The following is a 13,935-nucleotide window of genomic DNA, read 5'->3' as shown; positions in this document are numbered from 1 at the left end:
AGAGTGTGAACCTACAGGATCGAGTGACAGCTGTGATGTGAGTTTTGAACGAGAGCTGACTGTCCAGGACAACACCAAGGTTCCTGGCTGTTGGGACAGACGTTACTAGGGCGTTGTCTACGGAAATAGTTAGCTCCCGCATCGGGCAGGACTTAGCTGGGAAATTAATTCAGGCATTTTCTTTTTGGTAGCTGCATGGCAGTTCCAGAGGCCTCCCTCCACCACCATGTGGTGACTGGGTGAACGAGCTGGATAGATGAGATTTGAGGGATTTCTGAGACTGGGGAAGTAGTGACTAGGACGGCATGAGGGGGAAAGTATGGGGATGGTGGGAAAACACATTGTACAGAGAAAAATAGGTAATATATATATATATAGTGGTAGTAATAATAATAGAACAAAAACCGTAGTAATAATGATAATAGTTTGTTCGATGAGGATGGAGATTTAACCAGTCGTGAGCCAGAGTATAGCGTGGGGGCACAGGGAAGACAGACGGGAGGAGAGGAAAGGAACTAAGAGAGCTCAGAGAAGTTTTAAAGAGACAGACAGACAGAAAGAGTGAGTGACCGAAGGAGTGAACGATAAACAGATGTAGATGTTATTAAAAGAGAGTGTCCGAAGAAAATGAACAATAAACAGATGTAGATGTTATTACAAGAGAGACAGACAGAGTGAGTGACCGAAAAGGTGTCACACCGCTGGTCAGAGTGTTGTTTGATCTGAGGCATATATATACGAAATAGTAGAAAAACAGACAGAAAGACAGAAATAGAAACAGAATAGAACAGAAATAGAAACAGTTCCAGCCTGTTAAAGTGGGCAGGGGGTTTCACAATGATTGATTGGTTTATTAACAGTTTGCAGAATTACAGTACATTTCCAGTATAACTCAATACAAAAAAACTGTTAACTGTGAGTGGACGACACCATAAAGCATTACACTTGTTTACAATAATACAATTTCATGGTGAATTGTATTGTTGAATTACATGATATTGCATTACACTTACAGTGTGCGTGCGATAGAGAGAGAGAGAATAATAATTTAAATAAAGACCTTCCCTTTTTGTCATGTTTATCTAACATATTCTACAGAATATTGTTTACTGTAATAATTTAATCCCGGGTACAGTTGTCATTGGACATCCCCTCATCCAACCACAGATTGACACGTCATACTTCCTGTGTTCCTCGTGACGTCACGGTCACATCCGCCGGCTGGCTGGCTGCAGGAGCATGGTGGTGGCTTTACTGGCTTGAGTTTTATCTCAAAAGGACGTTCATTAAATTACATCGGATCGCGCGTAAGTGCCACAACGAACCTTTGTAACCCGTGATGTAGTTTTGTGTTGTTGAATCAAAATCCACTGCTAGCTATTAGCGCTTATCTGTTGCTCAGACACGAGCCTTTTAAAACTTGTTAGCGTTATAGCTGCTCAGAAATGGCAGCTGGTGCCGATGCTGTTGCAAGTTACTTACAACTAGTACAGTACGAATGATTTGTTTAAATGTTTACAGACAGTACACAAAGCAGCAATAACGTATACCAGGCTGACTAGCTCTGGTCCATAGCCTATGCCAGAATACCTACCTGGCTGACCGACTCGGTTATCACTCTATAGTTTAAATGTTAGCACCTTTTTGTTTTGCTTTATCTATGATGATTGGTTGGTTCAATGGTAGCCCCAGTATGTTCCCTCAGCACTAGGCTCATTCTGTAGCTCCGAGAGCTACAGAATGAGCGTAGGGAGAGGGCACATATGGGGCTAGTTGAATGGGTACATTCAACGGGTACATTGACTGACTTGTGCTTTTGAAAGCCAATACAAAAACTTACTGTGGACGACACCATGATTAACCCCAGGAAGCATTACACTTGTTTACCACAGGGTCCACCATTTTCAATGCATCTACACGTAGAAGTTGGCTACAATGCAACCCCCAGTTCCCACCACAATTATATGTTGAATGCACTTTATTATCTTGATTAAGAAATCCAGGAAAAATGTGTCATAGCAACAACTAGCAAAGCAACTTGGATGCTAAGTTGTACCTTGCTTTCGGCTAAGCAGCAATCAGACACACACACACACACACACACACACACACACACACACACACACACACACACACACACACACATAAATACAAAATAAAATAGTTCTGAGTCACAAAACATCCGCATTGGGCCTCTGAATGAGTGGTTTAACATTTACAGTCTATCAATAAATAATAATGTATTTAACTGTGATCAACTAACCAGTCTTTTAAGCTGTTAAATTGTGCCTGCCTCCTGTTTATGTGGACATATTATTTGAGACACACATCCGGGTATTTGACCAATAAGCACCTTTGTTTGCACCTTCAACACACTCATGTTGATTCCGCACATACTAGGACATGACATCAAAGAAGCTAAAACAATAATGCTTCTCTGTGGTTGTACTGCTTCACCTGGTTGAAAGACATGAGTGAAGAACCAGACCACGTTTTTTATATGTGAATATATATATATATATATATATATATATATATACTATCTATAGTGGGAGATGGGAAAAGTCTGAAATATCGTTGCTTCAAAATGACCTGCTGTCCTTTCAGATAGTTTATGAACAACCTCTAGTGGTGACCTCGACCTGCTCTGGGCTACTAAACGCAACAACCACACCACACATTTGTTTTCATCTAAACATGTGAAGGAGGACTTCCTCACCGTCCTGCAAGACCTATAGACTAGAGCGTCGAAGTCCCGCCCCCTTTAATGACGAAGAGCGTCCCGGAAGATAATTTCCCATGCATTTTTCCCATAGACGTTTCAGAAAGTATTTATTTAAAGACCTGTAAGCCTCAGACAAAGCCTACTCTGATGGTGACAAATCATGACAATAAACACAATTTTTTTTTTGGGCCGAACAAAGAATTAGAAGAAAAACAACAAAAGTGTTGTATCCTGCCATTTTCTAGGGATTCACAATTCTTAAGCGTGTGCGCGTCTGTTCTGTGTGGAGGCTGTCTAACATGTGAGTAAAAGCAAAAAAATAAAACTTTTTTTTAAATTGCTGGATTAAATGAAATGTATTAATTTCCCTCGTTTTGGCACAGGTGAGTTGTGGAGAGAAGAACGAGGTCCCGCGTTCTTGACATACATTCGGTTAATGGCCGTTGGTACTAGGGCGTTCCACCTTTTTTTTTTAGTGGCATAGGAGCGAAATTAATTGAATCCCTTGTTTGAGCCGAATCTGGGTTGCATGTTGTTTGTTGTGATTGTGGTTTTTTGACAGGTACATGGGTTCAGAATCGTCCTGGGCTAATTCATTGAGCTTGCATAGGAAGAGTGCACCTCTCATTTCATGCGTTTATCCTTTTCAGGGTAGAACAGAAGGAGCATCAGTCATGGCTTCGCGAGACGGCCCCAGAGCAGAGGGCACAGATGGCAGTGATTTCCAGCACCGCGAGAGGGTTGCCAAACACTACCAGATGAGGTTTGTCTTTGTTTTTACACTAATACTACGATTCTTGCTCAAAATTGAGAATTTTCAGAATTGAGATCATGATTCTCACACGATTTGACGATTCTTATTTTTTACCATGAACATATTTATTGTCTTACTATTTAGTCTGTAGTTGCTGAATGTTAATACATTCAAAATGTGGCACCTGGTCCTGGAGCAAATACTGTGGCTTTAACCGATTTTGACCTGAGATCAGATTCTAAAAATGTCTTCTACATCCTGACAGTTTTCTGAAAAAGCTATGTTTCTATGTCAGTCGTTCTTCGATTTTTCAAAAATAGCAGACCTACGAGCTCGTAGCGCGCCACTCGGTGGCGCGCTACGAGCTTGTAGATCTGCTATCTTTCAATAGCTAAAGCATAACAATAATGCTAACACCAAAAGGGGTTCCCGCCCAAAATGGGTTAAACTGACAACATCAGTGCTAACCTCTCTTAAAGCTGCGCTCTTGTAGCAAAAACATAAGAGTAACTAAAATGAATTGGACAGCCAACTAGTGAGGATCACTGAGGATACGTCCCAGGTGCATCCAAGCGATGTATTTCGTTCTGAGGTGCTGCACGATTCTTGATCAAATTTAGAAATGGGATTGCATAGATCTCGATCTTTTTTCAATTAATTGTGCAGCTCTACTAAATACAGCACTAGTACCTAGAGCAGTGTTTCCCAACCTTTTTTGTCCCAGGGCACACTTTTCATAGCCTAAAAATCTCAGGGCACACCTAGATATACGGTGTATAGGCCTATCTATATACATACATATGTGTATGTGTATATAATATACACACATATATATATTCATCATTCCTTTAAAAAAAATACATTTTGGAGAATAAATAGCTCATATGGAATGTGAAATGCCACCTAATTCTTAATCCTTTTCCTTGTCTTTATTATGGGCCAACTTGTGAAAGCTGCATGCTTTTATTGTGAAGGGTCTCAGTTCTCACAGCCTGCATATTTCCACGTGCTGAAAATAGCTGATCGACAAGCTGAGCTTGTAAATCAGCCATTTTCAGCATGGAACACGTGTACGACGAAGAATAAATCAGGCATCACTGCGCTTCTGTGGAGGGAGGGAGATATATTGTGTTGGCCGAACGAGGCGATCATGTATGGACACTTGGACAGCTATTTTTCGTGGCACATTATGTTTAATCACAACAACGTCACGTTTACTTTACCTCCTCAGTGTTTGGGTCGGGACATGTAGGACTGTATGTCTGCTGTCTATGTGCATATGCGCGAAATGTAGCGTCTTCTGGATGCATCTCTTTTGCATTAACATTTCAATGGCCGAGGGTCGTTAGAGTCTATTGTTCCGTCGTTATCGCACGTCTAATGGTTAGACGTGTGACAACAACAACGACGCAACAATAGGAAGCCTGCAGCCCAGTAGCTATAATATTGCTTTCGGGGTAGGGTTAGTGTTATTTTCGGTCAAATCAGGCGGCACACCTGGACACATCAAACGGCACAGTAAAGTGCCGCGGCACACAGGTTGGGAAACACTGACCTAGAGGACACCAGATTTGACCTCCATAACGAGAATTAACGGAAATGTTGTCCCACCATTTTCTAACTGTTTTTCTTTTTTTTTTCCTACAGTGTTGCCTTGAAGTCTGAGATCCGTAAACTTAACATTGTCCATGTCCTGATCTGGGTGCTGGTGGCAGCTCAGGTAACTTAACATTGTCCATGTCCTGATCTGGGTGCTGGTGGCAGCTCAGGTAACTTAACATTGTCCATGTCCTGATCTGGGTGCTGGTGGCAGCTCAGGTAACTTAACATTGTCCATGTCCTGATCTGGGTGCTGGTGGCAGCTCAGGTAACTTAACATTGTCCATGTCCTGATCTGGGTGCTGGTGGCAGCTCAGGTAACTTAACATTGTCCATGTCCTGATCTGGGTGCTGGTGGCAGCTCAGGTAACTTAACATTGTCCATGTCCTGATCTGGGTGCTGGTGGCAGCTCAGGTAACTTAACATTGTCCATGTCCTGATCTGGGTGCTGGTGGCAGCTCAGGTAACTTAACATTGTCCATGTCCTGATCTGGGTGCTGGTGGCAGCTCAGGTAACGGACAAACATCTGCTCTTCTGCAGCCCTTTGATTTTAAACCGTAATGTATGTTTGTAGAAAACACGTTTATATACAGTAGTGTCCAAATAGAGAATGTGTTCTCACCGGATGAATGCTTGTTATACGTCTATCCATGTTGAGAGTGAATACCAGCCACAGACAAATCAAGCAGAGGAGTGAATTATGGTGCTGAACGCTGTATAAAGCTATAAATGTAAAGCCTGCTGCTGTGCGCATAACCTGCTGTCAATCTTTCACTTTCTTGCATCTGTGTGTGGAAAGACCACTTTGAAGGCAACATGCTTTGTATCGTGGTGCTGTCTAAAATTATATTCCTTGTGCTCAGCTCGCTTTTTTTGTTAATGTTTTTATTTGGCATTTTGTATATGACATAACTTCAGAATATCATTGACAGATAATGAGTAATTAACTGATATAAAATGGGGAAAAAAATAGTGACAGGTAGTGTAACTGTTCCAAATACAATACATAATAAAAAAGGTATATAAATGTGATAAACAAGAAAAAAACAGTTAAACAGTGACAAATGTGAACAGACAAACAAAACAAATACAACAGGACAGACACTCTTGCTCTCAAACTTTCCCAACAAGTTGCTGTAAATCAACTGAATTACAGACATTTGTCTTTTTAAATGAGAAAAAAATAAATAAAGAAAAACTCGGTTCCTTTTTTTTGCCTTTCCAATTTTAGATTATGTTATCTATTGTATAGGAGGGGTTAGCGTGCACCTATTGAAATAGTCAATGAAGGGTTGCCAAGTCTGGTAAAATCTATCTTCACTCCCTCTCAATTCAAACTTTATCTTTTCCAATTGCAAATAGTGCATAACATCTTTCATAAGTGTAGTGCGAGTCGGAACCTGTGCTTGCTTCCAATTCAACAGTATCAGTATCAGTCTGCGAGCCAGTAGAGTCACATATTTTACCATATTATATTGGAAAGTAGACAGTTTGACCCCAGGTCTTTTGACTGCTACTCAGCTCGCTTTTAACCAATAACCATACATTTCTTAAATTAGCCTTTATATTGGTCACCTAAGGCCAAACTTACTTAATGGTCTAGACTGACCTAGAGTTTTGTTGACAGTAGTTTGACTACCCATTGCCATGCAGTCCATGGAACATCAACTGGACAAATTATCATATGATTTACAGCCTAAACCGACATTGTGATTAGGATAAGGATGGATAGATATGTTACATCTTATTTAATTATTAGTGTGGTTGCCCTAAAGGGCAACCAGACTATTGTAATTGTAACACTTTATTATTTTTATTATTTTACTAGAGTAAGACAAAGTTTGTCCCACTACTAGTCCCACAGTTTTGACTGTACGCACTTGAGCCATATGTCAAATTGACTGTAAAAATCGGGAATCGTGTGCTTGCTCGTTTCTAAGAGAAATGTTGTATAGTTTAATTGATATTAATTTATTAGTGAATTAAATGTCCCCATTGACATGAATGGGAAAATGCGAAAAATCACGTTCAAGTATTTTTTCCTCGGAGACCGTAAGGGCTATAGTTACAAAACTTGGAGGGATAATTCGTAATACTTACTAAAATTAATTAACTTATAATTATATCGGTCGGCCTCATGGTGGCGCTATAACAGCCCACTATACGTGTTGGCTTATAAGTCTTGAACCGTAGGTCGTAAATTCAAAATTCCTTTCTCCCTGTATTCCTTGGGCCATGACGCATCTCCCCATATAGGCCACGCCCATTTGCGTCATGATAGATTTTCCGCCATTTTGAATTCTCTCCAAAACACACTTTTTGCTCCTACTCCTACAGATTTTGTCCAAATCTCACAAAAAGTTTTACACATAATCTCTGGACCTTTCCGATGAAGACACCACAGGCGGAATTTTGATAGTGCGTATCGTTCGGCCGTAATCGGCTTCCGAAGTTAGTGGGATGGGCCTATTTTACAAAAAATGCCTATAATCCCGAACGAAATGTCCGATCCATCCCAAATTTGAATCACATGTCGCGGGTGGTTAAATCAACCAAGTACCAAAAGCAATTCCATTTTCATCCATAGGGGGCGCCGCAAATGCGAGAAATGTAACCGTTTGTCGCAAAAACATGATTTTTGGGGGATAAATCCCCTCCGAATTACTTACGCATGATCGCAGGGGTGACGCGACATTGTAATTGGCTGGCAATATCAGTGGGAGGGGCATATGTAAGCCACTGACTGCGGCAACCACACTTTGCAATTTTTTAAAATTGCGACCTTTCTAGTTATAATTTGTTTCAATTAAAGTACATGATTGGTAAACATGGCTGTCACAATCCAGATAAGATCTTAACAATCTAATCACATAGTGTGTGTGTGACAAGAAAGACAAGCTACTCTGGTTGAAATGTATAAGGAGGACGTTTGGAATTAAGAAGAGCGTCTGCTAAACATTTTTTTGTCCCCTGCAGGTGACGGTCAGCCAGCTGGGCCTGGTGTCCCACAAGGTGGTCGCAGCTCCGTACCAGTGGGAGTACCCGTACCTCCTGAGTATCGTCCCGACCCTGTTCAGCTTTGCGGCGCTGCCGCGCAACAACATCGGCTACCTGGTCGCCTCCATGATCAGCGGCGGCCTCTTCTGCATTGCGCCGCTCCTCTACGGCTCCATGGAGATGTTCCCCGTGGCGCAGCAGCTCTACCGCCACGGCAAGGCCTACCGCTTCATCTTCGGCTTCTCCGCCGTGTCCGTCCTGTACCTGGTGATCGTCATCGCCGTGCAGGTGCACGGCTGGCAGATCTGGTACAGCAAGAGCCTGCTGGGCCAGTGGTCCACCTCCACGCAGGACAGGAAAAAGAAGTAGAGGTGCTCCGATCAGGTTTTTTTTGGGACCGATCACTGATAGTTTTTCTCGCGATCGGCCGATACCGATCTTGTGTGAATGTGAATATTTCCAAAATGATGTCAAACTGTTCCTGTGTGTGTGGGGAGGAAGGGGTGAATGTTTAGATCTGTCACAAAGATGCAAAACGGAATTATACTATATATCTGAAGATCGGTTTGTCCAGATCGGGTAAGTTGCTGATCACCGATGGAGTAATTTTGTGACAAAATCGGCCGATCACCAATCGGAGCACCTCTAAAAGTGAGACTGTGGGGATACTGGCTGTGTGGAAGCCAGGTCATGAACATTTGTGACTTGGTGACAAAAGGGGAAATGGTTGATAACTAGCCAGCTCAATTTCTCCTTAAAAAAATGATTTGTGCTCAGAATATCTTTTATATTTGTAAAGCATGTCAACAGTGATCATCTCAGTGTTATGGTTGTTTTTGCGGAAGTCGGTCAGCCGTCGGACTCTTCTTTTCCTTCGGGGGTCGCCACAGCAAAACATCTGCCTCCATCTCACCCTGTCCTCTGCCTCCTCTTCCCTCACACCCTGTCCTCTGCCTCCATCTCACCCTGTCCTCTGCCTCCATCTCACCCTGTCCTCTGCCTCCTCTTCCCTCACCCTGTCCTCTGCCTCCTCTTCCCTCACACCAACTAACTTCATGTCCTTTGGTCTTCCTCTAGATAGACCATTGGTTCCCAACCTTTTTGTTTTTATAACTACCACCTAAGAAAATATTTGGCTCTCCAACTACCACCATAATAAGAAATACAGGTAGCGAATACCTGCGCTTTTTGTTCCATTCCTAAGTCAATAATGCTGCTCCTCTGACTAACTGTCAAATCACTAATCAGCACTTATTGATGATATTTATAATATGATTAATCCGTTCTCAAATCTTCTATTAACGGCGAGGTGTGCTGTCATGCTCATTTCAGCATGGCTGGAGAGCCTATTTCAACCAATTGCTTGGTCAAAAGAACCTGTAGTAATACAAATATTTCATTCCACTTTTGTCCTTTTCTCCTTTTTTGGGTGACTCCTTTGTACCACCAGAGGGGGCTCAAGTACCACCAGTGGTTGGGAACCTCTGCTCTAGACCAACCTCAACATCCTTCTACCAATATACTCACTATCCCTCCTTTGTACCTGTCCAAACCATCTCAGTCTGGCCTCTCTGGCTTTATCTCCAAAACATCTGACATGAGCTGTCCCTCTGATGTACTCATTCCTTAGCCTATCCATCCCAGAGAGAACCTCAACATTTTAGTCTCTGCTACCTCCAGCTCTGCTTCCTGTCTTTTCCTCACTGCGACTGTCTCTAAACCATAATGCTGCATTCACATGGGATCAGGCAGACGGAATTCATTTTAGTGGACGGGAGCAGGACGGTAAATGGAACAGGACGGCACGGCAGCCCGACAGCCTGAACCGGCGACAGTAACGGCAGATGGCATCAATCAATGTTAAAATATTTAATCTTTTTACAGTTCCGTGCCGTCCAGCAGGTTTTGCCGTCTACCGCTTGCCTGATTCCATGTGAATGCAGCATAAGCCGTCGGACTCTCATTCTCTATATTAAATGATTCTGTCCTGTAATTCACCTAGCATGTAGCAAACATCACGACAGCCAGGTTCAACTGTAATATATGTTAAATGGTCTGTATTTCTAGTGCTTTACAATGTAATTAATTACAATAAAGTGGTCATGCACCGAGGGTGGAGGCAACCATGCGAGGCCCCAACCTACTCACCGGGAGCAGTTAGGGTTTCAGTGTCTTGGACACAACATGGAGGTTACCGGGATCCTCGAACCAGGTATTACATTATCGGCTGCTACATGCTCTACCACAAATACACTCTCCCAGTAGTTGTGTAGTTTTAATTGTAATTTGACGCCCACATTCACACATTTGGCCGCAGACACTCATCTGAAAATATTTGGAGTGTTCACAATTCAGATCCGCTATTTGTAGGATTTTAACTCAGGAGGACCTTTGGACCATGTAGGGCATCTCAAGTTTCAACACAGCTGTGTAAAAAAGGCCAAATGGATTGTTAACAAAAAAAGCCAGAGGCTTGTTTCCATTGTTGCTATTGTGCTCCATAAAGATTCGAACAAGCAACGGCACAATAAACGATAACAAAATAAATCTTAATATTTTGATGTGTATTTTGTTTGTAATGTTAGTTGAAGGAGAAAGAAAACTGGGATGAATCGTAAATGGTGGATGTAAGAGCCATATGATGTCTATGGGTTTATACTATTTGATGATGTCACCACAGGGCATGGCCAAGGTTGCCTGCGTGTATTTAACGCGTCCCCAATCAAGCAGCAGGTGTTACTGATTGGCAGAGGCACAATGGAGGCACACTGTTTTTAACTTAGGCCCAGGCCACACCACTCTGGATCTTTTGCAAAACGGATATTTTCGTCCTCCGTTTTAGAAAAAATCCCTGGCCATACGACAGAGATATCTATGTCCACACCCAAACGCAGAAACGCATTGAACACTGGATAAAATCACTGCAGTAGCAGGTTTCAATTGTAGGCTATATTATATTTGATTTTATATTTACACTTATGAGGTGCCAATCATATTTTTAATGAAGGAATAAGTACCGCATTTTAAAAGCCACCTAAATTGTGAGTGGAAGTATATGTTTCTTTCATTGTCTGTCAGCATGTCACACTATGTGCGTAAATCTCCAGATCCCGACTCGACTTTTCTCTCCATATAATTTAAAAATGATAGACACTTTACCATTGCTCTGGCGACCTGGCAAGTCCTGCACAGAAATTAATAGCAGAGTCAGACCTATAGAAGTGTCCACAACCAGTTGTGAGCTTGTAGAGTGGCTATATTTTAGGCTAATACAAGTTCACGCGCACATTGTCAGCATGTAGGCACAGTGACATGCATTCAATGGTGCGCCCTAAACATGAGAGAGATGTGCCATAATGCGCACGCACGATGCGATCCCATTCACACCTCTCTCTCTCTGCACCCTCTCTCTCTCTCTCTCTCTCCTCGCATGACCATGATGCAAAATACAGCACGATATAGTTTCACATGCGGCTATGCACACACCACGCATAGACTTGTTGGTGTAGGCTACTGCGCAATGGCATTTGGGTCCTTATTGGTAGGTTAATATCCACAGTTTATCTGTAGCGGTCCGCAATGAACCTATTGGCTTCCACTCGGCACCAATACAAATGAAACTATTTGAATAAAGGTTGTACACATCAGTGAAATTAACCTCTGGGAAAATCCCTAATTGAGAGTGTAGACCTAGCAAGCGCACCACAGCTCATATAGGCTGCATGGCTATACGGGCTTGGGCACTACCCTACCATCTCTCTATATCATTTGATGAAGGCATATTAAAAACATGACTTGTACACCCAATGAAAATATAAACTTCACGGAATATATACCACTTCGAATTATAACAATCGGTTGAAGATTATCTGAATATAGCACGAGTCAAATCTCAACCTCTTTGCGCAACGGGCCATTGACTGGGCTGGCAGTGTTTTTTTTACCTATACTTGTGAGGACCTCTGCTTGACAAGCTGCATGTGGGCGGTGGCGGTGACATCATCGTTTCTCAAAAACTCCGTTTCGCATGACTACACCGCTCCACTGATCCGGATATTTTCGAAAATCTTCACTTATTTATCCGTTTCAAAAAACCTCCGTTTGAGTGGCCGAAAACGCCGTTTGCGTGTGGCTGAAAGGCCCAAACGCACAGAGAAATGTGCGTTTTGCAAAAGACCCATATACGTGTGGCCTGGGCCTTAATGTAGTGCCCAAAGTCCTGTACTAAAAGGCACTGTGGTATACTGACGGCAAGGAGGTGTTCAGACGTGTGCTGATAAACTGAAGTCCAAACTGTTCGTTGAATTCATAAAGAAACTATATTTATTTTCACAGCCGATCTGTCACCTCAGCATTCAATAAATACTTAAATAAATAAACAATCAAACGTCCAGAATACAGACCACAGCTCCTGTTGCACAGTTAAAAACAGTGTGCCTCTGCCAATCAGTAACACCTGCTGCTTGATTGGGGACGCGTTAAATACACGCAGGCAACCTTGGCCATGCCCTGTGGTGACATCAAATAGTATAAACCCATAGACATCATATGGCTCGTGCCTCTTACAGTGGATTTATATAGCGCTTTTATCCAAAGAGCTTGACATAGACTGTGCATCACATTTCCATTCATACACCGATGGCAAAGGAAACCATGCAAGGCACAAACTCTCTTTTAACCACGGATTCGGTGGTCACCTCTTCAACGAAAACTGGACTATGAATAAGCCTTCTATTCAGGGTCAACTTTTCAGAGCAATGGAGAGTGGAAAATAGGTGAAGAAACGAGTGCAAGCAGGTTGGAATGGGTGGAGAAAGAAAAGTGTCAGGTGTTCATGTGTGAACCCTGTGATAGTAAAGTATCAGCAAGAATGAAAGGGAAGGTGTACAGAACAAACGGTGGTGAGACCAGCTATGTTGTATGCTTTAGAGACAGCTGCACTGAGGAAAAGACAGGAAGCAGAGCTGGAGGTAGCAGAGACTAAAATCAGGAGGCCTAGAGGAAGACCAAAGAGGAGATTTATAGATTCAGTGAAAGAGGACATGAAGTGAGTTGGTGTGAGAGAGGAGGCAGAGGACAGGGTGAGATGAAGGCTGATGATTCGCTGTGGCGACCCCTGAAGGGAAAAGCTGCACCTGTTTTTTCTTTCTGTATCGGCTCCAGACTTGTTTGACAGTTGTGTTGGATTCATGTTAATGTGTATTTTCTAAATGTCTAAAGGTCATCAACATGTCCGTACACAGACTAATGTGTCTGTGGCCCGTGGACAATGTTAGATTTTCTGTTTTACACACCATTATAATGTTCTTATTTTGATCTTAAGACCCAATTACTGAATGTCAGTCTCCAGGATTACTTCAGGATATGTTTGACACTGATTTACTATGACACTAGGACAGTACGATTCGCAAACTTTTTATTTTCAAGGACCCCATAACGTTTTATTTTCAAGGACCCCATGACTCTGAATGTGTACCAATGGAACAAAATGGTAAATTTGGTTCCATTTGTGCACTCTCAAGAGTTACAGATCTGTTAAGGTCATTTAAGGCTACAGCTCTTTGTGTTTCTGCTCTTTGTCCACCACACCCCTGAATGTTACAACATTTTTAATGAAGTGTCCATATGGGCTGGGACTCCTTGGAACCATGACACTTAAATAAAGACAAATCAATCAATCAGTTACCGCTTAAACCTTTAATACTTAGAAAACCTTATTATGACCTTTGGCACTTGGTTCTGCTCTTTTTCGCATTGTGAGCTTGTAGATCGACTATTTTCAGTCAATGTTCCCACCAGAATAGGGATGGTTAGTGGTTAATGTAAAAAACATCAGGAACTAATAAAAGGGGTGCGTA

General features: G+C 42.3%; 1 protein-coding gene across 1 annotated transcript; it reads left to right on the top strand.

Moving 5' to 3' along the window:
* The first annotated feature begins 1,168 nt into the window (after nucleotides 1–1,168).
* LOC306917541 (protein jagunal homolog 1-B-like) lies at nucleotides 1,169–8,891 on the top strand. Its single transcript, XM_079495831.1, has 4 exons — nucleotides 1,169–1,307; nucleotides 3,376–3,488; nucleotides 5,127–5,199; nucleotides 8,057–8,891. The coding sequence occupies exons 2-4, from the start codon at nucleotides 3,400–3,402 to the stop codon at nucleotides 8,444–8,446; spliced, it is 552 nt and encodes a 183-aa protein (XP_079351957.1). The 5' UTR covers nucleotides 1,169–1,307; nucleotides 3,376–3,399; the 3' UTR covers nucleotides 8,447–8,891.
* The last annotated feature ends 5,044 nt before the right edge of the window (nucleotides 8,892–13,935 follow it).

Source organism: Electrona antarctica (assembly GCF_951216825.1).
Source record: "Electrona antarctica genome assembly, chromosome: 24".
NCBI classification, from domain to species: Eukaryota; Metazoa; Chordata; class Actinopteri; order Myctophiformes; family Myctophidae; genus Electrona; species Electrona antarctica.
This window is presented reverse-complemented; position numbering and strand designations above follow the sequence as displayed.